At 46.3% G+C, this 27,845-nt stretch overlaps 1 protein-coding gene across 14 annotated transcripts in view; it reads left to right on the top strand.

Moving 5' to 3' along the window:
* SYT17 (synaptotagmin 17) overlaps positions 1–27,845 on the top strand; it is a 119,632-nt gene that overhangs the window by 42,056 nt on the left and 49,731 nt on the right. For 13 of the 14 annotated variants that reach the window (XM_053212932.1, XM_053212935.1, XM_053212933.1 and 10 more), the window contains 2 exons: positions 6,553–6,673; positions 8,214–8,369. In XM_053212932.1, the coding sequence (XP_053068907.1) occupies positions 6,553–6,673; positions 8,214–8,369 (277 nt within the window). Of the gene's footprint in view, positions 1–6,552; positions 6,674–8,213; positions 8,370–24,898; positions 25,052–27,845 lie in introns of those variants that run through there. The other variant, XM_053212944.1, reaches the window with a different exon arrangement.

Raw genomic sequence — 27,845 nt, 5'->3', positions numbered from 1 at the left:
GGTTGTACTTTACTATGTCTTGCACTAGGTCAGGTTTATGTGGCTCATTAACACTTAGGACCCATAATTTGTTTTCACTGAGGTAAAATTTACATAATATCAATCTAAACTTTTGTTTTCAAGGTTATTTATTTATTTAGAGACAGCAGAGGGAGAGGGGGAATCCCAAGCAGGCTTCACTCACACAGAGCCCGATGCAGGGCTTGATCCCGTGACCACGAGATCACAACCTGAGCCGAAATCAAGAGATGGTCGCTTAACGAACTAAGCCACCCAGGTGCCGCTCAATCTAACCATTTTAAAGTGTATACAGCTCAGTGGCATTTAGTACGTTCTCGGTGTTGTGTAACCATCACCTCTCTCTAGTTCCGGAATATTTTCATCATTCCAGAGGAGACCCATGCCCACTAAGGAGTCACTCCCCATATCTGTCCCGCTAGCCCCCAGCCTGTCTCCCACAGATCCTAGCAACCACCAATTTGCTCTCTGTCAGTCTAGATTTACCTGTTCTGGATGTCTCAGAAATAGAATCATACCATAAGTGATTTTGTATCTGGCTTCTTTCAGCTACCATAATGTTTCCAGGGTTCAACTACAAAATATTGTAGCATGTATCACTACTTCATTCCCTTTTATAACTTTCTGTCCAATGGTTATGCTACATTTTGTTCATCCATTCATCCATTGGTGGACATTTGGCCCACTTCCACCTTTTGGCTATTGTGAATAGTGCAACCATGAACATTCACGTACAAGTTTTTCTGTTCTCTTGGGAGAATGGAAATACCAAGAAGAATTGCTGGGTCATGTGGTAACTCTAGGTTTATCCTTTTGAGGAAGAGCCAGGCAAGTAGCACAGTGGCGACACCATTTTATATTCCCACCAGCAGCACCCAGGCTTCCAATTTCTCCACATCTGCATCAACACTTGTTATTTTCTGGTTGTTGTTGTTGTTTTTCTAGCCAACCCAGTGAGTGTGAGGCCACTGGAATTTTGATTTGTTTTTGTATTTTTCCTGCTCCCCACCCATAAGCCGAATTGTTAGTGGCATTGTACTTTTGTTACCAGCCACATTTTATAAGAGTTAATGAGTGGGGTGAGCTTGCCTCCTGTCCTTATTTATAATGTGATCTTGAGCACGTCACTCGGCTCCTCTGAGCCCAGATTCTTTCCTCTGTAACATGGGAACCTCCAGAGCTGTTGAGGGTCAGAAATGAGCCAGAGTCAGTGCCTGCCCCAGGGTGATTTCGCAATACAGGTTTGCCATAATTATCATGATCACGATGTCCCAGTGCCTAGGACTGAGTAACTGTAGAATAAGTGTTAATTAAATCAGTGAACCCTTGGATATTGCTCAACTAACCCTCTTTTTTATTTCTGCCAACTGCTCCCTGAATTTGAGACAACTGTCTTGCAAATTGATCACTCCCAAGGTGAGGCAGAGAGAAGGAGTAGTGGATCAATGGGACCACTTCCCTTGGAAAAATATAGCGTGAAAACCTCGATAGGTGTGTGTTGGAGGGGAGGGTGGGGGAGAGCTGGAGAGAGCAGCTGCTCATAACCTTCAAGGAGAAAGAGGAATAAAAGAGCTTTTTTTTTTTTTTTTTTTTTGACATGAAAAACAATTTTCTTAGAAAGCGGAAGATAGAGGATGACACTAGCAGCTGCCTTATTGAAGGTTGGTCAATGGCCCCCGGAGAGGAAAAGAGCGACTCTTCACTCTGGAAAGGGCTTGAGGGCCCCTTAGGCGCTGAGAGCCCTGTAGCTGGCCTTGCTCCTTTTTCCATTTCCTGTAAGGACCTCTGGGGTGGCCGTACTCCCACAGGTCAGCCTCTGGGCAGCTTTCTTTAGCTGCCATGGATCTTTCTAGAATCCACCTCTTAGCTCACTCCAGCCACTCTGGCCTTCATTCTCTTCCTGCGTCTCTCCCTCTTCCCACCCCTCTGCCTGGTGTGTCCCCCTCTCCACCTCACTTCCATTAGGCCTTCCTCAAACCTCACCTCACAGAGGCCTTGCCTGAGCACCCTGGCTGACGTGACGGCCCCCACATGTGCCCCACCAGTCACCATTCTCTTACCCTGCCTAGGATTTCGTGCTTGCTTTTTAAATGTTTGTGTTATGTTTTTAAATGAAATATTTCTAACTTAAAAGAATAAAACAAATACCCAGGTAACCATGTCCGAGATCTGACAAATGCTAATAATATTCTTCCCTGTTTGGTTATTTCATATCTCCCCTTTTAATCAACTTTATTAAGGTATAATTTACATACGATAAATACATACATTTTAAATACGTAGCTTGTTGATTTTTGGCAAATGCATGCATGTAACTGCCACTATAATCAAGATACAGAGTATTTCCCGCGCCCCAGAAACGTCCCTCATCTCCCTAGCCTGCTGAATTTTTCTTTTTTTTTTAATTAAAAAATTTTTTCTTTAATTTTTTACTGTTTATTTTTGAGAGAGAGAGTCAGAGAGAGTGAGTGGGGAGGAGCACAGAGAGAGGGAGACACAGAATCCGAAGCAGTCTCCAGGCTCTGAGCTGTCAGCACAGAGCCCAATGCGGGGCTTGAACCCACGAATCATGAGATCATGACCTGAGCTGAAGTCAGATGCTTAAACTGACTGAGCCACGCAGGCACCCCTCATATTCAGCATTATCTGAAATCACCTCATTTGTGACTTTTTTTTTCTTTTAAGTTTATTTATTTATTTTGAGAGAGTGTGCGAGTGGGGGAGGGACAGAGAGGGGGAGAGAATCCCAAGCAGGCTCTGCAATGACAGCATGGGGCTCAAACTCATGATCATGACCTGAGCCAAAACCAAGAGTCAGATGCTTAACCAACCGAGGTGCCCCCATTTGTGTCTTTTTTAGTCTGTTTACTCTCTCTCTGTCCAACCACAGTGTATGTTCATGGAGGCAGGGACTATGTTGTTTCCCACTCCTTGCATGGCATGGCCCACAATCAATCTATCAAGGTCATGATACTGTATTTATTATCCTTGTGTGCACATCTTTTTTTTTTTTTAATTTTTTTTTTAACGTTTATTTATTTTTGAGACAGAGAGAGACAGAGCATGAATGAGGGAGGGTCAGAGAGAGAGGGAGACACAGAATCTGAAACAGGCTCCAGGCTCTGAGCTGTCAGCACAGAGCCCGACGCGGGGCTGGGCTCGAACTCACGGACCACGAGATCATGACCTGAGCCGAAGTTGGCCGCTTAACCGACTGAGCCACCCAGGCGCCCCATTTTTTTTTTAATTTAATTTTTTTTTAACGTTTATTTATTTTTGAGACAGAGAGAGACAGAGCATGAATGGGGGAGGGTCAGAGACCTTGTGTGCACATCTTGACACACAGTGAGGTACATTGATGGGGTAATTCCTGGAAATGGAACTATGGAGTCGACGGATATTTCCTTCTTTTGCTATCCTAAAAGAGACATCTGTCCCCCTTTCTCTCTTCTAACCCATGTCTCAGTCTGAGCACTGTTGCCATTTCGGGCTGGACCATTCTTTGTTTTGCGGGGCGGAGGGGGCGGTCTTGTACACTGCAGGATGTTGAGCAGCATCCCTGACCTCTACCCACTAGCTTCCCTAGCGTCCCCCACCTCAGTTGTGACAACCCAAAATGTCTTTAGACAGTGGAAAATGTCCCTGGGGGAGTTAGGAGCGGCAACATTGTCCCCATATGAGAACCACTGGTCTATCTCTGTAGGCTGATTTCCTGCCATACGGTTTTGTCCCTTGGTTGGGCCTATCTTTAAATGAATTACCCTCGATGACATTAGATGTGTTGAATTTATTTTTCACCAGCTCAGTGGACTGAAGTACATGTTATGATCCCTACCTGGAGAGCTGTATCATGAGTTGAGCAGCTGGTTAGTTGTAGAACCAGGGAAGTCTTTGCTGTAAGTCTACAAGGATATGAATGCTTCTCCCTGGAGAATTCTCTGCATTTCTCGCCTCAGGATAAATATGTCTGCAGAGTCAGGCTCTGAGGATACTGCGTCTTCCAGGCCTTAAAGAACAAAGGGGAAACCCCTTACAGCTGTGTATAGGGGCTGTCTGAACTTCCCTGATGAATCAGCACACTGAGTTGGCCATTCTTGTCTTTAAAAACCTGCAAGCTTGCCTGTAAAGCAGTGAAGGATAGATGGGGACATAGTGAAATGAAGCAGGCAGGTCCCATCCGGGGGTGGGGAGGGTGGGCTGCGCTGTGGCCAGATGTTACGAGGTGGGGATGTGGAGCCCAGCCTTGCCGGACCTTCATTGTTCAAGAAAGGCAAGAAATCCAGAACTTTTTTTGAAAGCGTGATGTCTTGATTCTTGATTTTTATAATAATTAGCAACTTATTATGTTTCAACTTGATGTGGGCCAAATGAAATGCATCTATCTATAGGCTGACAGTTTGTAACCTCTGAGGTAATGTGTGAGGTTACTTCTTGTTTGGGGACTAACTCACTCAGCTCAGAAATCTTTTGGCTTGACTGTGGATGCAGTCAGCGCATGTTTATTGAGTATCTACCATGTGCCAAACTATGTTCCAGAGCTGCCGCTTGACGTAAATTTGCTGGAATGACTGGTAACCGAAAGGGATAGAGATTATGGGTGGGCAGATGGATGGACAGAGTGATAAAAGAAGGATAGATGGATGATGGAAGGCTGAAAGATGGATGGATGAATAAATAGATGGAGGATGGCTAGCTCATGGATGGTTACGTGGATGGATAAATAGATCAATCTGATCTTTTAGAGATATATACTAAAATATTATAGATAAGATAATATGATGTTTGGGAATTACTTCAGAATTATATGGGGAGTTGAATGAGAGTATAAGTCAATCAAGATAATTGTTGAATCTGAGTGATGGTGGACATGAGGAGTTTCCTTATACTTTTTTGCTTTCTTTTGAATATGATTGGAAATTTCCCATACTAAAAATATTTGTTTTAATGTTCTTGTCATTTAGAGATACACTCTGAAGGATATACAGGTAAAATGACATCATGTCTGGGACATGGTTTAAAACTTTCAGCTAAAATTTTTTGCAAGTCGGTGTATAGATGTGCTATGCTCTGAATGCTTGTGTCCTCCCAAAATTTATATGCTGGAATCCTAACGTCCAATGTGATGCTGTTGCAAGATAGGGCCCTTGGGAGGTAATTAGGTTATGAAGGTGGAGCCCCCTTGAATGGGATTAGGGGCCCACATTACTCCCCAGTCCCTTCTATCATGTGACGGCACAACAAGAACCCTGTGACCCAGAAGATGGCCCTCACCCAACCATGCCAGCACCCTGATCTTGAACTCCCAGCTTTCAGGACTGTGAGAAGTTTTTGTGGTTTATAAGCCACCCAATCTATGGTATTTTGTTGTATGAACAAAGACAAGTACAGACTAAGACACGATGAAACATCCTTTAGCAAAATGTTGATCGTTGTTACCACTGGGTGGTGGGTATATAGAGATTCATTACATGGGCCTGTGTAAATCTGTATATGGTTGCAAGTTTTTACAATAACATATATATATATATATATATATATATATATATATATATTTTTTTTTTTTTTTTTTTTTTTTTTTTTTTTTTAATGGGACAGAGAAGTGGGGCCTCCTGTTTTCCAGGTACTTTTGGAAGTGTGGAATCAGGCTCTGGGTGAATTTCTCACAAGCATGGTAGTGTTGACATCAAAGGAATGGGTATTTAAAAAAACTGTTTTTTTTAACATTTATTTATTTTTGAGACAGAGAGAGACAGAGCATGAATGAGGGAGGGTCAGAGAGAGAGGGAGACACAGAATCTGAAACAGGCTCCAGGCTCTGAGCTGTCAGCACAGAGCCTGACGCGGGGCTTGAACTCACGGACTGCGAGATCATGACCTGAGCTGAAGTCGGTCGCCCAACCGACTGAGCCACCCAGGTGCCCCGGAATGGGTATTTTTTAACAAGGGATGTCACTGGCTGAGTGTTGCCATAGTGAGGCTAGAAGCCAGGGCTCTGTTGTGGACTCCAGGTTGAGAACAGATTTCTTGCCCACATAGGTGCTCCCACTTCTGTTGGGAGGCAGAAAAGCACAGTGGTCAGAGTGTCTGGAATCAGCCTCCCTGGGTCCAAACACCAGTGCTGCCATTTTCTAGCTGTGTGGCCTTGAACGTGGGATTTCACTATCCTGTTCCTCAGTTTCCTCATCTATTAAATGAAAGTTAATAGTAACATGTTACAGACTCATTGTGAAGATTGAACTACTTATTCCACAGAAAATGCTTAGCACGGTACTTGATATGTAGCATGTATTTATTATCATTATCAGTGCTTTGTTGTTACTACTGCTAAGTATTTTAAGAAAAGAAAGAACTTTCTGAGATAGGTGGGATGATTGAGGGCAGAGGCTAAGAGAAGCCCAAGAAAGAGGCACCCAGTGTCAAACGATCCACCCACAGAAGCCCATTCATAAGCTGCTGGAATCACTTTCCTGCAAGATAGGTACAAAAAGGAATACAAGAAAAAAGCAACTTCCCAACCATTTCTTTTCTCTGCAGAATGAGGTAGAGCTGGGGGAGCTGCTTCTGTCGCTGAATTATCTCCCAAGTGCTGGGAGACTGAACGTTGACGTCATTCGAGCCAAGCAACTTCTTCAGACAGATGTGAGCCAAGGTTCAGGTACAGTGTGACCCTTCCTTCCCCCTTTCCTTAACGTAGCACCTTTGTTTGTTTGACATGGGGACTTGATTTTTTTTTTTCCTGCATTCCTGAGACTATTAAGAAGACCCTGTGAGGGTAAACAAATAGCTTTTAGAACTAGGATGTTAGACCAAGAGGAAAAATAAAGAATCAGATGTCTCTTAGGATGAGGCAGGTAAATGATGCCATCTCAGTAACCCATTTGAACCAGGGATTTGACTGAGACCACGTGTGATAACTACTGACCTCTGCATGCTCTTTGTATACACGCAGCCCCAAGGAAGTTACTTGCCTATCCAGATGCTATGCCTGCAATGCAGATGCTATGCTCCAGGTGGCGGTAGTGTGCACTGACCACACCTTCTGGTCTCTGGGCGTGTGGGGTACACCCTGAGGTTTTTTTCCCTAGCTCATTTCAAGTAGACTGTGAATCTTTTTAAATCCGAGCTCTGAAAAGACTGTTGTATTTAAAGTGTCTGACTGTATAGCAAACCAATTCAAGCATGACTTTTAATGAAATGGAACAGATTCCATTCCATTTGTATGTAGCTTCTCCCTTGACAGCAAAGGATATTATCATGAAAGTAGCCAGGGTCTCTGGGACCTCTTCAGCTCAGTGGAGGAACTACTGTCTCCTCTAAGTACAGTAGCTAAAATAAATCACTTTTGCTATAAGGTGACAGCTGCATTTAGAAGACAACTTGCATTCTCAAAAACCACATTATAAAAATAGAGGTTTTGAAGGGGCCATTGGAGGGGATGGTATTAAGGCTGGAGAGTTTCAGACTCATCACCATGGGAAAGTCAGTATGATAAAATGATTAAGCGTTCCAAAGTCAAAGTGCCTGAACCAAGTCCTAATTCTACTGCTTACAAATGATGTGACCTTGAAGAGGTTATTTAACCTCCATAAGCCTCAATTTCTCCATCTGAAAAATTGAGATAATAATAGTATCCATCTCACTGGATTGTTTCAACAAATATTAGATAAGGTACGCAAATCTCTTTGTAAACTAGAAAGTGATCTAAGAATGATAGTTACTATTCTGATACTCCTACGTATGGGCTATGGGCTCACTGACAAGGTAATGGGTTTCTAGGGGCAGAAAAATGAGGGCAGGCTCTGGGTCTGACTCTTCTCCCACTAGTCTGATCTTAAGTAGATCATTTCCTATCTTGAGTCTTCAGTTTCTTCATCTGTTAAATGCATACAGTGCTTGACACATGGAAGGAGCTCAATAAATCTTGGATGGCTGGAGGAAGAGAGAAGGGGATGAGCAGATAAGCAGCTGGATGGGGAAGAGAGAGGAATGGATAATGGACGGATGGATGGGAAGATGGATGAACAAAAGGAGGGGTGGATACCTGGACTGATGGATGGAAAGATAAATGGATTGATGGGGATAAAGAGTGACGAAAGGATGGGTAGGTGGTTGGGTTATCAGATAGATGGCAAGTTGGATGGATGGATTGAGTTTCATGAGCTCCAACATTCTATAATGCTGTGTCCGATTCCCAGACCCGTTTGTGAAAATCCAGCTGGTGCATGGACTCAAGCTTGTAAAAACAAAGAAGACATCCTTCTTAAGAGGAACAATTGATCCTTTCTACAATGAATCCTTCAGCTTCAAAGTTCCCCAAGAAGAACTGGAAAATGCCAGCTTAGTGTTTACAGGTACGTTGTGTTCCAGATCCTGATGATCTCCAGGTGAGGCTATTCCACTTATTGTCCTAAAAACAGAAGGTATCTAGAGAGGACAGTCTTTAAGAACTTCATGTCTGGTATTCAGCTACCTGGGTTTGAATTCATTTACCACTTGTGAACTTGGGCAAGATCCATAAAACTGTACAGCATGATTATTACAAATGTCAACTTTGGAGCCAGGTTTCCTGGCGCTTCCACATAATTACTGAAGACTTGGGCAAGTAGCTTGGCCCCTCTGAGCCTCAGATTCTTCACCTATGAAATTGGCAATAATAGTACTTGTTTCATAGGTTTGTCGTGAAGACTAAGGGACTTACAACCTGGAAATAGTAATGAGTGCTCACTATGTTAGTTTTGGTGGCATGATCATTCCAGTAGCTTATAGTCTAATAGGGAAACATGAGGAAATAGGGTCACCTAACTCAGGAGGATTTTGAAAGCCTTCCCAGAGGACATGGTGTTTAAGTAGAGGCTCCATGTGCCACTCTGGTTGAATTTAATCAGTTGTTTTCAGGGTGTATTAGTTATCTATTGCTGCAAAACAAATTTAGTGGCTTAAAACAGTGAACATTTATTAAGCTCATAGTTCCTATGGCTCAGGAACCCAGGCATAGCGTTGCTCGGTGCTCCTGGCTGAGGTTATCCCACAAGGCTGCACTCAAGGTATTGGCTGGGGCTGCAGTCTCATCTTAATGCTCATCTGGGGGAGGATCTGTTTTTAAGCTTATGCACATAGTCAACGGTTGGCAGGATTCCGTTTCTTGCAGTGGAGATGCATGGGATTGGAGGCTTCAGTTCCTTCCTGGATGTCAGCCAGTGACCTTCTTGTGTTTCTCATCACGTGGGCTTCTCCATGGGGTAACTCACAGCATGACAGATGGCTTCCATCAGAGCAGGCACATGAGGGAGCAAGATGGAAGCCGGAGTCTTATTGTTAACCTAACCTTAGAAATGATGTCCCGTCACTTTTGCCGTATTCTGTTCAGTAAAAGCGACCCAGTGGGTCCAGCTCACCTTCTAGGGGAAGGGGATTACAGGAGGGTGTGAATACTGGAAGTTAGGGATCATTGGGAGCCATTTTGGAAGCTGGCTACCGCAGCATAGAACCAATAGAAGTAATGGTTTTTATCTCCTGTGTCCTCGTCATAGGAGGGGCTTCACTTATATTATCGCTAATACTCATCATGATTCCCCCTGTCAAGTCAGTATCATCCCTGTAGACTTACAGGGCTGGGGATGAGACCAAGGCTTAAAACCTGAGCAAGCCACCCAGCATCAGACTGGTAGAATCAAGATTCAGGCTCTAGTCTTCCTCACTCCAAAGATGAAGGGGTCTGCCTTTCCCAAACGCGCAGGTAGTGCTGGCATCACACTGAAGAGTCCTGCTCCAGAGTAGTCGGAAGCTTCATCTGTTTAGATCTAGTCTAAAACCCTTAGCTGCAGGTCTCCCAAGAAAGAAGGCCGTGGCTGAAAAGCCGTTGCATGTGAGGCTTCCTCTGCATGGGCTTATTGCTTCTCATCGCCAAGATTGCAAATGCGCTGTGCTCCAGGACTCCCCCGAGGCACGTTGGTTCTGGGTTTTCTAAGGGCCTGTCACCCAGAGAGTCTGCATCCATTCAGGGGATGCCTGCCCTAAGCAGACACGACAGTCCTATCTGTTGCAGCCTGCGATGGCTGCTGTCCAAGGGTCCCACTCTCCCCAAGGTTTCAGGTGAAGACAGAAGACAGTGATTCCCCTGAATCTTTAAATGGTAGAGGGCAGGCAGTGGGAGCTTTATTGAACCAAGATAAGATCCAAGCATGGAATATGGATTCCCAAGGCCCTACTGAAAATAAAGGACTTAATGTTGCACGTGGAGATCAGGAGGGGGCCCAGGGGGCATTGAGTGCCCATAAGGAAAGCCCTGACACTTGTGTATTTTACTTTACTTAAGATTTTATGACAAAAGTAGCACACGCCCGTCATAACCAAAAGATGCGAATGGACAGAGAATCAGAAGAGCAGGGGGTTTAAATGCATGGGCTGTGGAGCCAGGGCCTGGGCCTTGGCTTTGTGGCCTTGAGCAAGATATGATGGCTATCAGTTGGACAACATAGCTCTAGGTTTTACCTGGATTTATTTTCAGTTCTCGGTCATCCATAGCTTTTTTTTTTAAAGAACGTTCTTATTTTTTTTGCGTCTTTAATCATCTCTTCTAAAATTTGAGCATTTATTGCTGTAACAGCTATATGCTTACTAGGGTGTAAAATGGGTGTAACTACACAAGGACGTCTTGAAAGATTGTTATGTGGGTTAAATGAGAACAAGACATAATCTTTGCTAAGCACTGTGTCTAGTGCACAGCAAGCACTTAGTAACCATTAACTATTATTATTTTTTGTTTATTTATTTTGAGAGAGAGTGCATGGGGGAGGGGGAGAGAGAGAGAAAGAGAGAGAGAGAGAGACAGAGAGAGAGAGAAAGAATCCCAAGCGGATGCCACCTCGTCCGCACAGAGCCCAACTTGGGGCTCGAACTCACGATTTCGAAATCATGACCTGAGCTGAAATCAAGAGTCAGATGCTAAACCGATTGAGCCCCCCAGGTGCTCCAGTAACTGTTAATTATTATTTAAAAAAAATTTTTTTTAACATTTACTTATTTTTGATAGAGACAGAGTGTGAGTGGGGGAGGGGCAGAGAGAGAGGGAGACACAGAATCCAAAGCAGGCTCCAGGATCCCAGCTGTCAGCACAGAGCCGGACACGGGGCTCGAACTCATGGACCGTGAGATCATGACCTGAGCCGAAGTCGGACGCTTAAACCACTGAGCCACCCAGGCGCCCCTGTTAATTATTATTAAAAGGCAGTTTTACTCTCTTCTTCATCCCCCTTCTAGTCCCTTCTCCCTTAAGTCACCGGTCACCACCTTGAGCGTCCTGGTACGCATCATTTCACACTTTCTTCCTTCTTCACACAAACATCATCCATATACAGAAAATTCAGCTCTTTTAAGAAGTTATTCGTTAGGGATATCTGGGTGGCTAGTCGGTTTAGTGTCAGATTCTTGATTACGGCTCAGGTCATGATCTCAGGGTTCGTGAGTTTGAGCCCGGCGTCCAGCTCTGTGCTGACAGTGTAGAGCCTGCTTGGGGTTCTCTCTCTCCCTCTCTCTCTGCCCCTCCCCCCTGCCAAAATCAACAAATAAACATTTCTTTAAAAAAAAGAAGTTATTCATTAATTCAGGAAGTATGTATTGAGCACGTGCGCTGTCCCAGACACTGTTTCCGAGGGCTGGGAATATAGCAGTGAACAAAACAGCCCCTGCTCTTCCTGCTCTCATGGAGCTTTTGTGACTATTCTGTAGACACTACTCTGAAACTTGCTTTTGTTTCATTAACAAACGAATGTGAGCAGTCCCTCCAGGTCAATGCAAATGTTAGTGGGCCTAGCTCCTTATTTTTTGTAATCGCATTATATGCCGTCCCCTGGTGTGGTACAGTAACAGCAGAGATTACACATAGTGGGGGGTGAGGGAGGGTGTGGGGAGGTCAGGGGCATGTGACAGAGCTTGAGATAATGTGGTAAGAACCTTGCAGCAGAAAAATACCCAGAAGGACAGAAAGTTTTGACATCCGTTCAGAGGTGTTTTGAAGCCTTGAGTCCCGTGTGTGAACACCGTAGGGCAGAAGCCTCAAACTGGGGTAGCTCACCCGCCCCCACCCCCATACATCTCTCAGTCACCCCCCTGCACTTATGGTGACAGTTATCAGACAAGGCCCGTGCTCTCCATTTGTGGAAGACCTGCTTCTCTTGTTTAAATGTTGGGGTTTTTGAGGGGTGCCTGGGTGGCTCAGTCGGTTGAGTATCTGACTTGGGCTCAGGTCATGATCTCACAGTTCATGAGTTCGAGGCCCCGTCAGGTTCTGTGCTGACAGCTCAGAGCCTGGAGCCTGCTTCTGATTCTGTGTCTCCCTCTCTTTCTGCCCATCCCCTGCTCGTTTTCTCTTTCTCTCTCAAATAAACATTTTTCAAAAATTTATAAATGTTGGGGTTTCAGGCTCCTAGCTCGAGGGCACCTCTTGCCAGCTTAAAGCCCATTGAAAATATTCTTTCTAGAGAAGGAAGAATCTCAGGTCTCCCTGCCTTCTTCACTAAGGGATTCTTAACTCTGGCTGTATGTACTTCAGAATCAACTGGGAGCTTTAAAGTGCTACCAATGGCCAGACCCCACTCCCAGAGACTCTGACCAACTGGACTGAGTCTGGGGTCTCAGCTCTCTCTCTGCATATGTGTATCTGTATTTTTAAAGCACCCCAGATGTTTAAAGCAATGCAGTCAGGGTTGAGAACCATAGCTATGAGTGGAAATCCCAGCTGGGATGACATTTTTCATGAAGGGCCCTGGCTGCAATAATAAAAGAAATACAGACTGAACTAGTATCTATCTAGGCAATTGAGGAATTGTCCTGAATTCAAATCTAGAATGTTCTAACTTGCTTTATTTATCAGCTAGGGGAAAGAGCTGTCACCTCCAGGCTAAAGATCTGAAACCTACCTATTAGCTTGTTTCCAAACACTTCCCAACCAAAGTAAGGTTGATCTGCACTTTGAGCATTTGTGGAGAATCCTGGTAAAAGCCTGTAATTAGCTGGCGGGCAGGGCTTTCTTGGCAGTTACTTTCCTGTGTGGGATGAGGGTTCTTCTGCAGTTTTCAATCAGGTGACTTCTGCAGCTGAAGTTTAAAAAGGGGGTGTGGGGTGGCTTTTCAACTCATGGGGGAGAAACATGCAGCCCAAAGGTCTTCCGGGGAAAGTAAAGTGGATTTGGCCACTGTGGTTAGTGGGCTATTATTGGAAGTGGGGGAAGAAAAGAAGGAAAAATAGAAATGCAGATTGATGGTGCCTCTGCAAAAAATTAAAAATAGAATTACTATGTGATCCAGCAATTGCGCTCTGGGTATATCCCCAAAAGAATCGAAAACGGGACTCAAAACAGACCTTGGCGTATCCACGCTCATAGCGATATGATTCCCAGTAGCTAGAAGGTGGAAGCAGCCCAGATGTCCGTCAATAGATGGCTACATGGATAAACAAAATGTGACCTGTCCCTTCAGTGGACTGTTATCCAGCCTTCAAAGGAGGGCAATGGTGACGTGCTACAAAGCGGATGAACCTTGAACGCATCCTGCTACATGAAATAAGGCAGATATGAAAGGTCAAATGCTATATAATTCCATTTATATGAGATGCCTAGAGTAGACAAATCGATAGAGACAGAAAATAGAATAGAGGTTTAACTGGGGCTGGGTGGGGGAGGAGAATGGGGACTAATTTGTTGGCGGGTGTGGAATTCTAGTTTGGGAAGATAAAAGCTTCTGGAGACGGAGAGTGCGGTGGTTCTGCCACAATCAGAATCATCTCAATGCCACTGCATTGAATACCTAAAAGTGTGTAAGTGTAAATTTTATGTTGCGCATATTTTATGACAATTTAAAAAACAAAAACAAGAAATGCAGCTGGAGCTCCACAGAACGCAGGCGGTTCAGAGTAGTACGTGGATGCTGAGGCTGGCCCCTTGCCGACTGTTTTCCTGAGAAAAGTCCCTGCCCTTTCATTGTCACCTGAAGGACCTAAATGTCATGGTTGGGGGCCACGCCCTGGAGCCAGATTCCCAGGGGTTCGTTCTATGATCTTGGCGCTTGCCTTGACCTCTTTTTTGCCTCACCTTCCTCATCTGTAAAATGGGGATAATGGTTCCTACATCAGTAGATTATTGTCAAGTCCAAACTGGGTTAATAATGTACACAAAGGCATAGAATGGTGCTTGGCTCAGAGAAAGTGCCCCATCAGTATAGCTATTATTATTATTACTCAGAAGACACCATATTTATATAGCTAGGTCCACCTTAAGGCTTTTCTGAAAGAAAGCAGGGCAGTACACACAAATAAATAATATTTTCTACCCACTTGATAAACTTAAAGTCAGAGTTTCTGTGGAAAACCCAAAAAGGGAAGGAAAACTTATTTTATAGGGGCGCCTGGGTGGCTCAGTCGATTAAGTGTCTGACTTCGGCTCAGGTCATGATCTCCGGTTCATGGGTTCAAGCCCTGCGTTTGGCTCTGTGCTGACCGCTTGCTCAGAGCCTGGAGCCTGCTTCAGATTCTGTGTCTCCTTCTCTCTCTGCCCCTCCCCCGGTCACACTTTGTCTCACTCTGTTTCTCAAAAATAAATAAATGTAAAAAAATTTTTTTGAAAAAAAAAATTACATATATTGTGTTGGGACTTTAAAAAATCCTGAGGCCCAGGCCCCAGGCCAGAGCAACTGAATGAGCCAGAGCATCTGTGTTTGGGGAAGGAGAAGGGGGTATGTGTTTCACGGCTCCCCAGGTGATTCTCTTGCACAGCCTCGGTTAGCAGCATTCGCCCACACTGTTCTGCCTCCCTCCTCACCCCACTGTCTGCTTGGAGGCCTCCCAGGCCTCTCTTCGAGAGTGAGTCCCAAGGCACCTGGTCTGCTTCCATAATTGCTTGGCTTTCTGCAGCTCTAGCATCAAATTGGTTCATTGAATCTGCTGGTATGATGAGGTGGGCGGGGTCGCGTGGTGGAGGGTGAGATAGAAGGTCTGGAGCGATGCTGCTACCTTCGCGCCTGGGAAGACTTCAGGGCTGATCGGGCAGTGGAGGACCTGCTGGAAAAAGTGTTGGGGTTTGGGAAGCAGGACATTGGAGAAGCTGAGGGCTTGCAGCCGAGGACAGGAGAGGAGGCCAGTCTGAGAGGGGCAGAGCCTTTCTGCGAGAGCCAGAAATTCCCTCGAGATGGAGAGACGCTGTGGGCTTGTTCAGGGCCACAGATGTTCCCCAGCATCTGGCCTCAGCCCACCTCTGCCACGCCTCCTCTCCAGCCTCCCCACAGCCTCTGTCTCCTCTCCCTGCCCAACTAGCTGGGCACCAGGCGCAGCTCTGCCTCCTAGAGAAACGGGTGCACAGCCATTCAGAGTATGGATCGGGGTGACATACGGCTTGGTTCACATGACACCCTTACCATGTAGCAAGTGCATGTGACCTTGGGTCAGGGACGTCCCTTTCCCGAACCTCAGTTTCCTCCTCTTACACCCTTCCGACCTCAGTACATCATATAAAAAGCTTTACACGGTGCCTTGTACACAGTTCGTGCTCCATGAATACCAATGTGATGGTGACGGTGATGATGACGGATGTTGCCATAGAGGAGCGGACGGACTCTGGAGTTATACAGACTTGGACTTGAATCTTGGCCCCACTGTTAGCCCGCTGTGTGACTTCAAGCAGAGGACTCTACCCCTCTGAGTCTGGACTTTCTCTTGTGTAAAATGTAGCAAATTATTCCTATGATGGGAAGTAAAGGCAAATCAGCATGTGACCTTGTCCACCCCAGAAATAGCCCCTTGGAAAATCATGCCTGTCATTTGAATAATTCCAGTGTGTAAGAGTTGAAATGCTGGCGCTTTTGAGGTTAACGGCTCGGCCCGGCTGCCTGTGGCTGTCTCCCTAGCCTAGCTCCCTCACCTAATCATCGTCACCCCAAAGCTGCCAGCTGGTACAGTGTCCACGAGCCAGGGATTGACACGAAAGCTGTGCCAACTCAGCCATAGAACCAGACCGGCTTGTGCTCCCTGAAGTGCCCTGGGGTTGGCAGTGTGTGGGAGGACCCGGCGGTAGGCGCTTGGCTCCAGCCAAGACCCAGATCCGGTCATAGGAAGCGAGCGGCCGAGCATGGAGACCAAAGCCTCCGCTTTCTGGACGGAGGGTAATGAAAGTGGGCCCCTGTGGGCCAGAGTGTGGGGAAGATTGCAGAGAGGAAGGCAGCCCCAGAAGGAAGCCCATGAACTTACATATGAACTCCTGGGCTCACTCCGAGCTGCTCGTGAGTGGATATGACCCTAAGCAGTACATGGGAGACTTTGAGAACCGAACTACAAAGTGTAGACTACCACCCGGGTCTGGAGCTGGCCCCTTGGGGACAGATAGGAATAGCACTGAAAAGACCTTGAAAACTAACTGACATTGGAAAAACAGCATATAGAAGGCGAGTTAGAACATGTGGTCTGAACCTAACCTAGTCAGTTGCCTGATGGCAACTGAAAAACCAATATATTTAGAAGGATTTATTTATTTATTTATTTATTTATTTATTTATTTATTTATTTATTTTAAAATAATTTTTTATTTTCATTTTTGAGAGAGAAAGAGTGGGAGCAGGGTAGGGGCAGAGAGAGAGGGAGACAGAAGATTGGACGCAGGCTGCAGAGCCTGATGCAGGGCTTAAACTCACAAACCACGAGATCATGACCTGAGCTGAAGTTGGACGCTTAACCAATTGAGCCAGCCAGGCGCCCCTATTTAGAAGGATTTAAACAAGACCTAGAGTCTCATGATATAATATTCAAAATGTCCAGGATACACTCCAGAATGACCTGGTTCACAAAGAACCAGCAAAGTCTGGCAAATTGTCAGAGGAAATATAATCAGCAGGCACCCACTGCAAGATGACCCAGATATTGGAATGATCACACAGAGACGTTAGAGAAGTTCTTACAACCATGCTCCAAGAAGTAGGCGTGAATCCTCTTGGAAAGAATGGTATGGAGAGAATGTTGCAGGTTAGTAGAGAAACAGAAAAAAGAACCAAGTGGAAATTTTTTGCACGGCAAAGTAGAATGACAAATCAGATATTCACTGGATGGGCTCAAAGGCAGAATGGAGATGATGGAGGAAAGAGTGAACTTACAGACAGATCAAGAGAAATGATGTACTGTGATCAGCAGAGTAAAAAGATTAGAGGGAAAGAGGAACAGAAGGGGAAAAGAGAGAAGTATGGTGGGGACCATCAGGATGGGAGTGGGGGACTTACCCCCCAGACGTCCCATGAGTTCCTTACCAGGTTGCTGGACCACTAGCTCAGGGGCCCCACGACTGTCCTTCCCTTCCCAGAAAGCATTAGCAAGTCACGAGGAGGCAGTATCACGCTGTGGTTGAATTCAGCCAGCCCTGGCCTCAGACCGTGACTGTGGGCAAGTGGCTTTGCCTTGGTGAGGCTCAGTTTCCTTGACTGAATAGTGGGGACATTATATTTATCGTGAAACCCCTGTGAGTTCATTATCTCATTTGGTCTTTCAATAAACTTATAAAGTGGCCATTATTCATTGGGGAAACTGAAGCTCAGAGAAAGGGATTGCAGTGAGTCGAGCCAACTGCAAAGTCTGCGAGAATGGTCCCCACAAGACTGCCCTGTTCTCACTTCAGACCAGCCGGCTAGAAACTCAGGTCCCTGTGACCGTGCAGTTTCAATGATGCACAAGAATGACTCACAGGACTCCAGAAAGTGTTACTTATGACTACAGTCTCATGGTGGCAGAAGGACACAAATGAAAATCGGCCCAGGAAGGAGACACACAGGGCAGAGTCCAGAAGGGGTCCAGATGTGGAGCCTCCGGTCATTTTCTCCGCAAGGAGTCCTGGATGGCGCTGCCTCTTCCTGGTCACCAGGTGTGCACTGTGCATAGAATGTTACCAATTAGGGGAGTTCACCGAGCCTTTGGTGTCCAGAACTTGTACTGGGGCTCCATCTTGCACTCTCTGACAGCTGAACTTCAGCCTCCAGCACCTCCCAGAGGTCCAGCTAATACCTCTCATCATCAGTTCCTCCAGGAGACCCCAAAGCTCTCCCCATAAATCACATTGTCCAGTGGCCAGGGCCCTGAGGCAAACACAGCCCCTGCAGGATATTCCAGAAGCCCGGAGATCACCTCCCAGGAGCCAAGGGCATAGACCAGATCACTCTGTGGACACAATGAATTCTTTACTACGTAGGAAATAACTGGTCACTTGGGCCACGAGGTCATCCAGCTGGTGAATGGTTGGGCCAGGCTTCCAACCCAAGTTGTTTGGTTCCCAAGTCTTCCTCACTCTTAACCAAGTACACTTTGATAACTGTGTGAATCTCCTGGTGATCTTGTTAAAATGCAGATCCTGAGTCAGTAAGTCTGAGAGAGACCTGAGCCTCTGTGTTTCTAATAAGCTCCAGGTAACACCGATGCTGGCCTGAAGACCACGCTTTGAATAGTAGGAAGACACTTCACCCGTTCTCCCAGCTTACCCCATTATGTCCAGGGCACAGAAGGCAGTGTGAGTTTGGAAAAAGTACCACAGGGCAGGTCAAGTAGAGGCTGTAGGATGAGAAGCTCACTTTTTTTTCCTAAGTGCCTTGAGAAGCCCTTGGAGGGTATTTGGCCAGGGAAGTGCTATGATCATGTTTTAAAGTATCAGTCCAGGGGCGTCTGGGTGGCCCAGTCAGTTAAGCGTCCGACTCTTGATTCCAGCTCAGGTCATGATCACAGTGGTTTGTGGGTTCAAGCCCCACATCTGTGTTGATGGCAGAGCCTGCTTGGTATTCTGTCTCCCTCTCTCTCTGCCCCTCCCTTGTGCGCACTCTCTCTCTCACTGTCTCTCTAAGTAATAAGTGAACATTTAAAAGAATTAATAAACTATCACCCCAGCTGTTGAATGGAGGATGGTGTTGTCAGAAGGCAAGAGGGGGAGCGAAGAGACCTTGTGGAAGGCTACAGTGCTGGTCAAAGGGACAGGTGATGGTGGCTTGGACCACAGAGGTGGCAAAAGGGGGTTCAAAAAAGTAACAGTGAGATCTAAGGTAGGAGGCAGAGTCAACAGAAAGTGCTCATGGTGTAGATGTAAAGGACACTCCTCTATCTTGGCAAGCTCCTTAACTCCTCTGAATGAACATTTCCTTGTCTGTAGATTTCAGTCTCCCAACTCTTAGAGTGCCATGGGGACAAAAGGAAATGATGTACGTAATGTTATTAGCACAGCAGTTGGCCCTTAGGGAGGGCTCGGTGGATGTGACATTGAGCCTGGATGTGGGCATAGGCAGTCAGCAGATGGAAGCAGACGCCTGGCTCTCCTGGCAGAGCACTCCCACCTCACTTCTCCTCCGGAGAGCTCCTTGAGGCTGCCAGAGTCCATCCACCCAGGTGGTAAAACTTGGCTGGATCTTAAACATTCATTTTGGGTTCTGGTGGCAGCCTTTAAAGACCAGGCCAGCTGCCAGGGCTCCTGGGGATTTTTACTCCATTTGCATGGCTGTTTAATGTGTTTGGTGCCTTTGGAGGGAACCTCATTCCAGGCAGATCTCCATGGGGGAAAGCATCAGGGGGCTGGGGGTTTATCCAACCACACGTGTCCCTGCAGAGCCTCAGCAAGGAGTGGGAAAGGAGAGCCAGCGAAGGCCAGATTCAGCCTTGCCTTGTGCTTCAGTGCTGGCGAGAAGCCGCCGGGCTCAGCAGCCAAGGCCAGCACCTGGTGGCTGTAAGACGAAGGCTTGCTGGTGGAATAAACCAGACACCATGAATATCCTTTCCGGAGAGTCCTTCTGTCCATTCTTTGTCTTGACTGCACCAACCCAGAGCTGCTCGTGCGGGAGAAGGCTTAACCTTTAAAACACTAGGGACTGTGGGGCACAGGCTGAGTGTCCCTTATCTGCCTGCATCTCGGGGAGACCTTGTGGATCAAGCTTTGGCTTAGAAGTCAGAGAATCAGATCCAAAGAGCGTGGTAACTGAATCATCTCAAGTAGGACCTTTTCATGTTGTTGAACCTCCATTTTCCACCGGTCAGATTTAAATAAGATCTACCTGGAGGGGGCATCTGGGTGGCTCAGTTAAGTGCCTGACTTCAGCTCAGGTCACGATATCACAGTTCGTGAGTTTGAGTCCCACATTGGGTGATCTCGAGCCTCACTTTGGGTGAGCCCCACTTCTCTCTCCCCCTCTCTCTGCCCCTTGTTTGCTTGCGCCTAAAATAAAATAAAATAAATAAAATGAAAATACAAAAACATAGGTCTACCTCGAGGTAGCTCATTCCGTCTTTAGCAATGATAGCAAACACATACATGGCACTTCCTGCGTGCCCAGCACTGCTCTGAGTGCTTCACGTGAATTAACTCATTTAATCTTCATGGCACTGTGACATAGGAATTGCAATTATGTTGTGAAGGAGGAACTGAGGCACTGATTGGGGAAGTACTGTGCTCAAGGTCTTCTGGGTCCAGAATCTGGACTCTCGGTCACTGAGTTACACAGCCTCAAATATTTATCAAGCCCCTACTATGTTGAGGTGCTGTGCTAGTTGCTAGAGAAATAGCAGAGAGGCAGAAATAACTAATCCTTTCATGAGACTGGTATGCTAGCTGGAGTGAGACAAAGAAACACCTAAATAATTACAGAGTATGGTGACAGGGGCCAGAGCATCACTTTAAACTGGGTAATATAAGCTTAGAAAGGGCTGGCTATGCAAAGATCAGGGAGAACAGTCTAGGCAGAGGAAATGGCAAGTGCAAAGGCCCTGAGGCAAGAATGAGCAAGAAGGCGAAAGTGGCCAGAGCATAGTTAATGAGGGGAGTGAGTTACATGAGAGGTCAGAGCAAAAGTAGCTTAAGCTTACTTGTTAAGCTTAGATGACAAGTATTTCTTTCTCTTTTATTTAAGTTTATTTATTTTGAGAGAGCGAGAGCAGGGGAAGGACAGAGAGAGAAGGAGAGAGAGAATCCCAAGGAGGCTTTGTGCCGCCAGTACAGAGCCCAATGCGGGGCCTGATCTCACAAACCGCCCCCCTGAGACTGTTAGGCACTGAGAAAACTGGCGAACGTGACAGATGTGGCTTCTGCCTTCCTGAAGGAGTGAGATGATGTGCGTGTAGGGATACTTAGCACATAACAGATGCTCAGTGGGTGTAATTTTCTCTTTCCATGTGTGTAAGCTGACATGAAAGCTGCTCCCCTAGGTTTCTGCCTAACCCCCAGCCCCCACAGGAAAGCAAGATGTAGTTGGCTTATAATGGCAATCGTTTCTGGAGACAGCCTTAGGCAAGGGCATTCTTCACCCGCCAACAGGTGGGTGAAGAATGAGCAGAGCGGGCACAAGGGGTAGGCCTTCCCTCTGTCTTTAGGCACTGGTGCCCCACTCCGGCCAGGGGAGGGAGGGTCTTTGCGGCTTACCTCACGGCTGCTTTCTTTGTGATCCTGAGTTACACAGGCCCAGGAAGGTGTCCGCTGGCCGGGCACCAAACTTCTCATTATGTGTCTGCTTTTAGATTCTATTCTGCCTAATTTTATCAGGGCTGGAGAAGCAGAAGAGAGGCAGCCTATGGATGATTCGTGGGTGGGATCATCTTCCATCCTCGTTCAGGGTCATCTTGGCCCTCTCAGTGGTGTCTTTGGTCAGGAGGGGTCAGGACACTTCAGGGGGGCATGGACAACTCTGTGATCAAATGAGGGTCCCCAGCCTTACTACAAGAAGTTTCTGTAAAGCCCAGGGTGTTCCTGAGGCATTTGAGGACTGGGGCAAATCATTCTTTCCCAGGTTATTGAGGGTGCCTCACAAGAGAAGTCACAGAAGGGATAATGGGAAGGGCAGGAACTCAGTGGTAGCTCTCTTCCCACTTTTTTTTTTAATTTTTTTTTTAACGTTTATTTATTTTTGAGACAGAGAGAGACAGAGCATGAACGGGGGAGGGTCAGAGAGAGGGAGACACAGAATCTGAAGCAGGCTCCAGGCTCTGAGCTGTCAGCCCAGAGCCCGACGCGGGGCTCGAACTCACGGACCGCGAGATCATGACCTGAGCCAAAGTTGGCCGCTTAACCGACTGAGCCACCCAGGCGCCCCTCTTCCCACTCTTAATAACAGGCAACCTTCATTAAGGCTTAGTGGATTCCAGGCACCGCCCCAAGGACTATCTGAGTTGGCCCTCACAACAACCAGACGAGGGAGGTACTACTGTTATCCCCATTTTACAGAGGAGGAAGAGCTCAGATGATTTGCTTAAAGTCACTGTATGAACTAAGGGAGGGGAAGGCTGCTGTAGTAGACCAGCCATGCTGTGTGGGGCTTAGCACGGTAGAAGCTTCTTTCTTGCTTGCACACTGGTGTTTGCGGGCTCCTTCACGAGTAGCCTTCCGTGCAAGGATTCAGCGACCCAGACCCCTTCTGTTTTGTGCCTCTGCTGTCTTCTCAGGCCATGGAGGGTTTCACCTCCAGCTGGTGGTTGGGAAAGAGAGAGAAAGTGTTGAGGATTGTGTGGGAAGTTTTTTTTTTTTTTTAATTTTTTTTTTTCAACGTTTATTTATTTTTGGGACAGAGAGAGACAGAGCATGAACGGGGGAGGGGCAGAGAGAGAGGGAGACACAGAATCGGAAACAGGCTCCAGGCTCTGAGCCATCAGCCCAGAGCCCGACGCGGGGCTCGAACTCCCGGACCGCGAGATCGTGACCTGGCTGAAGTCAGACGCTTAACCGACTGCGCCACCCAGGCGCCCCTGTGTGGGAAGTTTTAATAGGCCAAGCCTGGAAGTTACGAATATCACTTTCACTTCCATTCAGACTCCGTTGGCTCCAGCTCCCTGCGAGAGGGAGGCTGAGATAACAGTCCTGCTGCTCGTCCAGGAAAAGGCTGTCTCTGCCAAAGGGGCCCAAGTGGGCAAATAAAAGCCAACCTGGGCCCTGAACAAGCTTGCTCCCCTGCCTCCCCTAGCACCTGCTGCCTCTGAGCTCCCCATGAGCGTCAGTGTTGGGGGGATCCCACCTCACCGAACCCCAAGCTCGGGGAATTCAGCCCAACGGGAGCAGTTCCTATAGTGAATTCGCCAGATACCTTTTGGCTGGCAAGCCCTGGGCACCTGCTGACGTACGAAAGGAGTTGACCACTGGTTCTCAGCTGGGCTGATGTCTCCCAGCGGACATTTGGCAGGGTCTGGAGGTGTTTCTGGTTGTCGCAACTCCAGGGGTGCCACTGGCATCTGGTGGGTAGGGCTCAGGGATGCTGCTGGCATCCCACAATGCACTGACAGCCCCCCACGATGGTGCTGAGGTGGATCTGCTGGTCTTGGAGTTTGCGGGGTGAGGTGGTGACCTCTGTGAAGGGCAGGCGGGTGCCGGCTCAGAGCCAGTCTGCTCCAGTTAGGTGCCTGTTAGAGGCATGTTTCTTCTCCTTACAGCATTTTAAGCTCTCTTCATTCTTAGTGGTTTTTCTTTGGCTGCCTGAGTGTGAAGAATTCAGGGGTAGAAACTCTTGGGTGAATGTGTGCTCATCTGTGCAGATTTTTCAAATGGCTTCCTTGCTTCCACCCATAAAACTGTGGACAGACAGAAGCATGCTCTGCAAACAAGCCGCCTTCCCAGGTGGTATGACCTGGACAGATGGAGTGCAGCCTGGCTCTGCGGGCGAGGGGGTGGGGGGCCCTCTCAGGAAGAGGAGCAGGGTATTTTTAAATCCGGTCTCTGCTCCTCCCCACCTTGTGGTTTATGGGTACGTGTCACTTGCATGTGGTGATGTGCAGGGTTCACAAGGGAAGAGGAGTTCTGATGGCTTTTCGGTAATTATAAAGGATATATATTTATACGCACATGTATGTGTATATAATACAACCATTAGGAGAGAGTAGAATAAAAAGTAAAAATTCTCCCTGCTTAAAGGTGGTTACTCCTAATAAGTCTTCTTTCTAGGAATATATGCATTTATGTGTATGTGCACATGTATGTGCCTATATATCTGGCAGGTGTACATGAGTGTGTGTGTGTGTGTGTGTGTGTGTGTGTGCATGTGTGTATCTCCACCTGCTATTGTGAGTATCCAAAATATATATGCTTTTCTGCAACTTGCTCTTTTCACATAATGGTTCTTGGGCATTTTTTCATATTAGCATACTTATATATAGGAGAGCCAGGCACCGTGGATACATCAGTGAACAAATTAGACAAAAATCCTGGTTTTGGGGCACCTGGGCGGGGGTGCTCAGTCGGTTAAGCGTCTGACTTTTGATTTCAGCTCAGGTCATGATCTCACAGTTTGTGAGTTCGAGCCCCACGTTGGGCTCTGCACTCACAGCATAAAACCTGCTTGAGATTCTCTCTCTCTCTCCCTCTCTCTCTGTGCCCCTCCCCTACTCTCTCTCTCTCTCTCTCTGTCTCTCAAAATAAATAAATATACGTTAAAAAAAAGTCCCAGTTTCATTAGGTGGCTACTTGAACATGGGAAGACAAGTAGCAAACAAAACAAATCCGTATGATGCCATGTAGAGATGATGTTCGGTGCTAAGGAGGAAACAGAAGGAAGGAAAGAGAATAGTGAGTTTTGGAGTGAGGATTGCAAGTTTTTCCAAGGTGGCCGGGAAAGGCCTCATGGAGAAGGGGACATTTGAGCCAGGATGTGAAGGCAATCAGAGAGGAGATCGGAGATGTGCCACATGGATGTGAGTGAGTGTGGGAAGAGCATTGCAGCCAAAAAGGATAGCAAGTGTAGAAGCCTTTACATGGGAGAGATAGCAGGCAGACCAGCGTGGCTGACACGGAGCACAGATTCCCCTAATTATTTGTAACAACCACATGATATTTCATTAAGTCCAGGAGTTGAAGAAGTTATTTAATTAGTCCCCTGTTGGTACCATTGGGACTAATGCCAGGTTTTTTTTGCAGTTAGAAGAATCATTGGGGTTGGCATCCTCAATGCATCTCTGCTGATGTGTCCAAATATACCATGAACTAAAACCCAGCCATGGGATTGCTTGGTCGAAGCATAGATGTTTGTCTGTTTTGATAGCTAGTGTCAAAATTTGCAAGCCCCCCCCCCCCCCAAAAAAAGTGGCACAGTTTTATTCTTTTCTGTCTTCTTGCAAACGAAACAGATGGTTTTGGCAAATATTTTTGCACCTTTGTGGCCCGGGGAGGCCCCAACTCCTGGCTGCCCAAAAAAGGATTCTTGTAAGGCTGAAATAAACAAGTTTTGAAGATTCTGAAGTGCTGAACAGCTACGAGGTGATTTTTTTTTTACCTTTAAAAAGCATTTTGATTTTTAATATATATTATATGATAATTCAAATATATGGAAAAGTACAGAAAAATAATCACAGGCAATCAGCACCACCCTCCCCGGCCCCCCACCCCGATCTGCCTCAGATTAATTTTTCATTTCTCAGTTGCCCTCGGCAAAGCAATTCCACACTGGTTGCTGGCTTCCAGAACCCAGGGTGTGCAATTATTTTATTTTGAAATGAACTGTGTGAAAAAGGGATATACGGACTTAATCAAGGTTTAAAACTTTTGCTCTTTGAAAGAGTTAAGAAAACAAAAGAGCAAGGCACACCTCGAGGAATTTTTTGGGGGCGCCTGGGTGGCTCAGTCCGTACAGCATCCGGCTTCAGCTCAGGTCATGATCTCGCGGTTTGTGGGTTCAAGCCCCTCATCGGGCTCTGTGCTGACAGTTCTGAGCCTGGAGCCTGCTTCGGATTCTGTGTCTGCCTCTCTCTCTGCCCCTTCCCCACTCGCTCTGTCTCCTCTCTCTCTCAAAAATAAATTTAAAAAAAGAGGAATTTTTTGCAAAACATAACCAATAAAGAACCTGTATCCAGAATACATAAAGAATCCTAGTAGCTCAGTAACAATACAACAGTCCACAATTCAGTAAAAAGCGGGCCAAGGTTTGAACAGACGCCCTTCGCAAGAAGACACAGGAACGGGAAAGCAGCACCAGAAAAGATGCTCTACCTCCTTAGTCATCAGAAATGCAAAGTGAAACCACCATATGATCCACTGCGCATCCACTAGCACAGCTAACGCGGAAAATACTGGGGCGCCTGGGTGGCTCAGTTGGTTGAGTGTCCCTCCGTCTTCTGCTCAGGTCATGATCTCTCAGTTCGTGGGTTTGAGCCCCACATCGGGCTCACTGCTGTCAGCCTGTCAGCACAGAGCCTGCTTTGGATCCTCTGCCCTCCTCTCTTTCCCTCCCCCACTTACACTGTCCCAAAAATAAATAATTTTTTTTTTTAATTTAAAAATAAGGGCTGAAAATACCAAGGGTTGGCGAGGATGGGGGGCAACTAGAACTTTCCTGCATTTCCGGTGGGAATGCAAGATGCTGTAACCACTTTGGAAAACAGTATGCATGGCCTTCTAAAGTTAAATACACATTTACCATACAGACCAGCATTCCACTAGGAGTGGAAGAGAAACGAAAACATACGTCCACAAAAAGTCATGCACACAGATGTTCCTAATAGTATTATTTGTTAACAGCCAAAAACCTGGAAACAACCCAAATGTCCATCAACTTGTGGATGGATAAACCAATTATGATACATCATACATTAGACTACTACCCAGCAATAAAAAAGAAAAAGATACTAATACACATACACATGGATGAATCTCAAAAACATTACGGTATAATGCAAATGACTATATACTATGTGATTCCATTTTTATGAAATTCTGGCGTAAGCAAAACTTGGCCCACTTGGGTCAGGGAAAAGGATGGAAGGGAAAGGGAAAAGAAGGAACTTTGTTGGAGAGAGAGAACTATGTATCTTGATCTTGATTATAGTGGTAGTTACGTGTTCGTATACAATAATCAGTATACATCCAACTGTGTACTTAAAATGGATGGATTTTATTCTGTGAAAATAATACTTTAGTAAATAAAAGCGAAGAGAATTTTTTTTTAATTTTTAATTTTATCTTATTTATTTTTTTAGTTTTAGTGACTTCTTTATTTTTTAAGTTTATTTATTTATTTTGAGAGAGAGAGAGAGCATAATCGAGGGAGGGGCAGAGAGAGAGGGAGAGAGAGACAATCCCAAGCAGGCTGCCTACTGTCAGTGCAGAGCCAGACATGGGACTCAAACTCATGAACTGGGAGATCGTGACCTGAGCCGAAACTAAGAGTCAGACGCTTAACTGACTGAGCCACCCAGGAGCCCCATAAGTGTTTTGTTTTTTTTTTTAATTTTTTTTTTTTAACATTTTATTTATTTTTGAGACAGGGAGAGACAGCATGAACAGGGGAGGGTCAGAGAGAGAGGGAGACACAGAATCTGAAGCAGGCTCCAGGCTCAGAACTGTCAGCACAGAGCCCGATGCGGGGCTCGAACCCACAAACCGCGAGATCATGACCTAAGCTGAAGTCGGCCGCTTAACCGACTGAGCCACCCAGGCGCCCCAGTGTTTTGTTTTTTTTTTAAATAAAATATGTGGATGTGATTTTAATTTGCATTTCTTGGGAGTCTCGTGGCATGGAACATCTGTCATGAGCTTTTCCTGTGGAAGGAGAAAGGCATTTAAGGCAGGGGTGCGCCTTGAACAGGATCCAACGTGCTCATCTGTCAAAAGCAGACTTGAATCTTTCATTTGCTGTTGTGATTAGACAGCACATCAGGGTGCTGGACCCTTCTGTTCAGGCCCAGGATGGTGTTTCTGGCCATGTGTGGTCTGGTTGTTGTGGTCACTGGGATAACCTGGCAGGACCCACCGGGAGCTCCTCGGCTTCTCTCCGGGGACTGTGGCCTTTTTCCCTCCTGTGACCAGCCTGTGAACGGAGTAGCCGCACAGACCCGGAAACAGATTTCTGGGGCAGAAAGAAGCAAGTTAA

The sequence above is a fragment of the Acinonyx jubatus genome, chromosome E3, assembly GCF_027475565.1.
Source record: "Acinonyx jubatus isolate Ajub_Pintada_27869175 chromosome E3, VMU_Ajub_asm_v1.0, whole genome shotgun sequence".
NCBI lineage: Eukaryota > Metazoa > Chordata > Mammalia > Carnivora > Felidae > Acinonyx > Acinonyx jubatus.
This window is presented reverse-complemented; position numbering and strand designations above follow the sequence as displayed.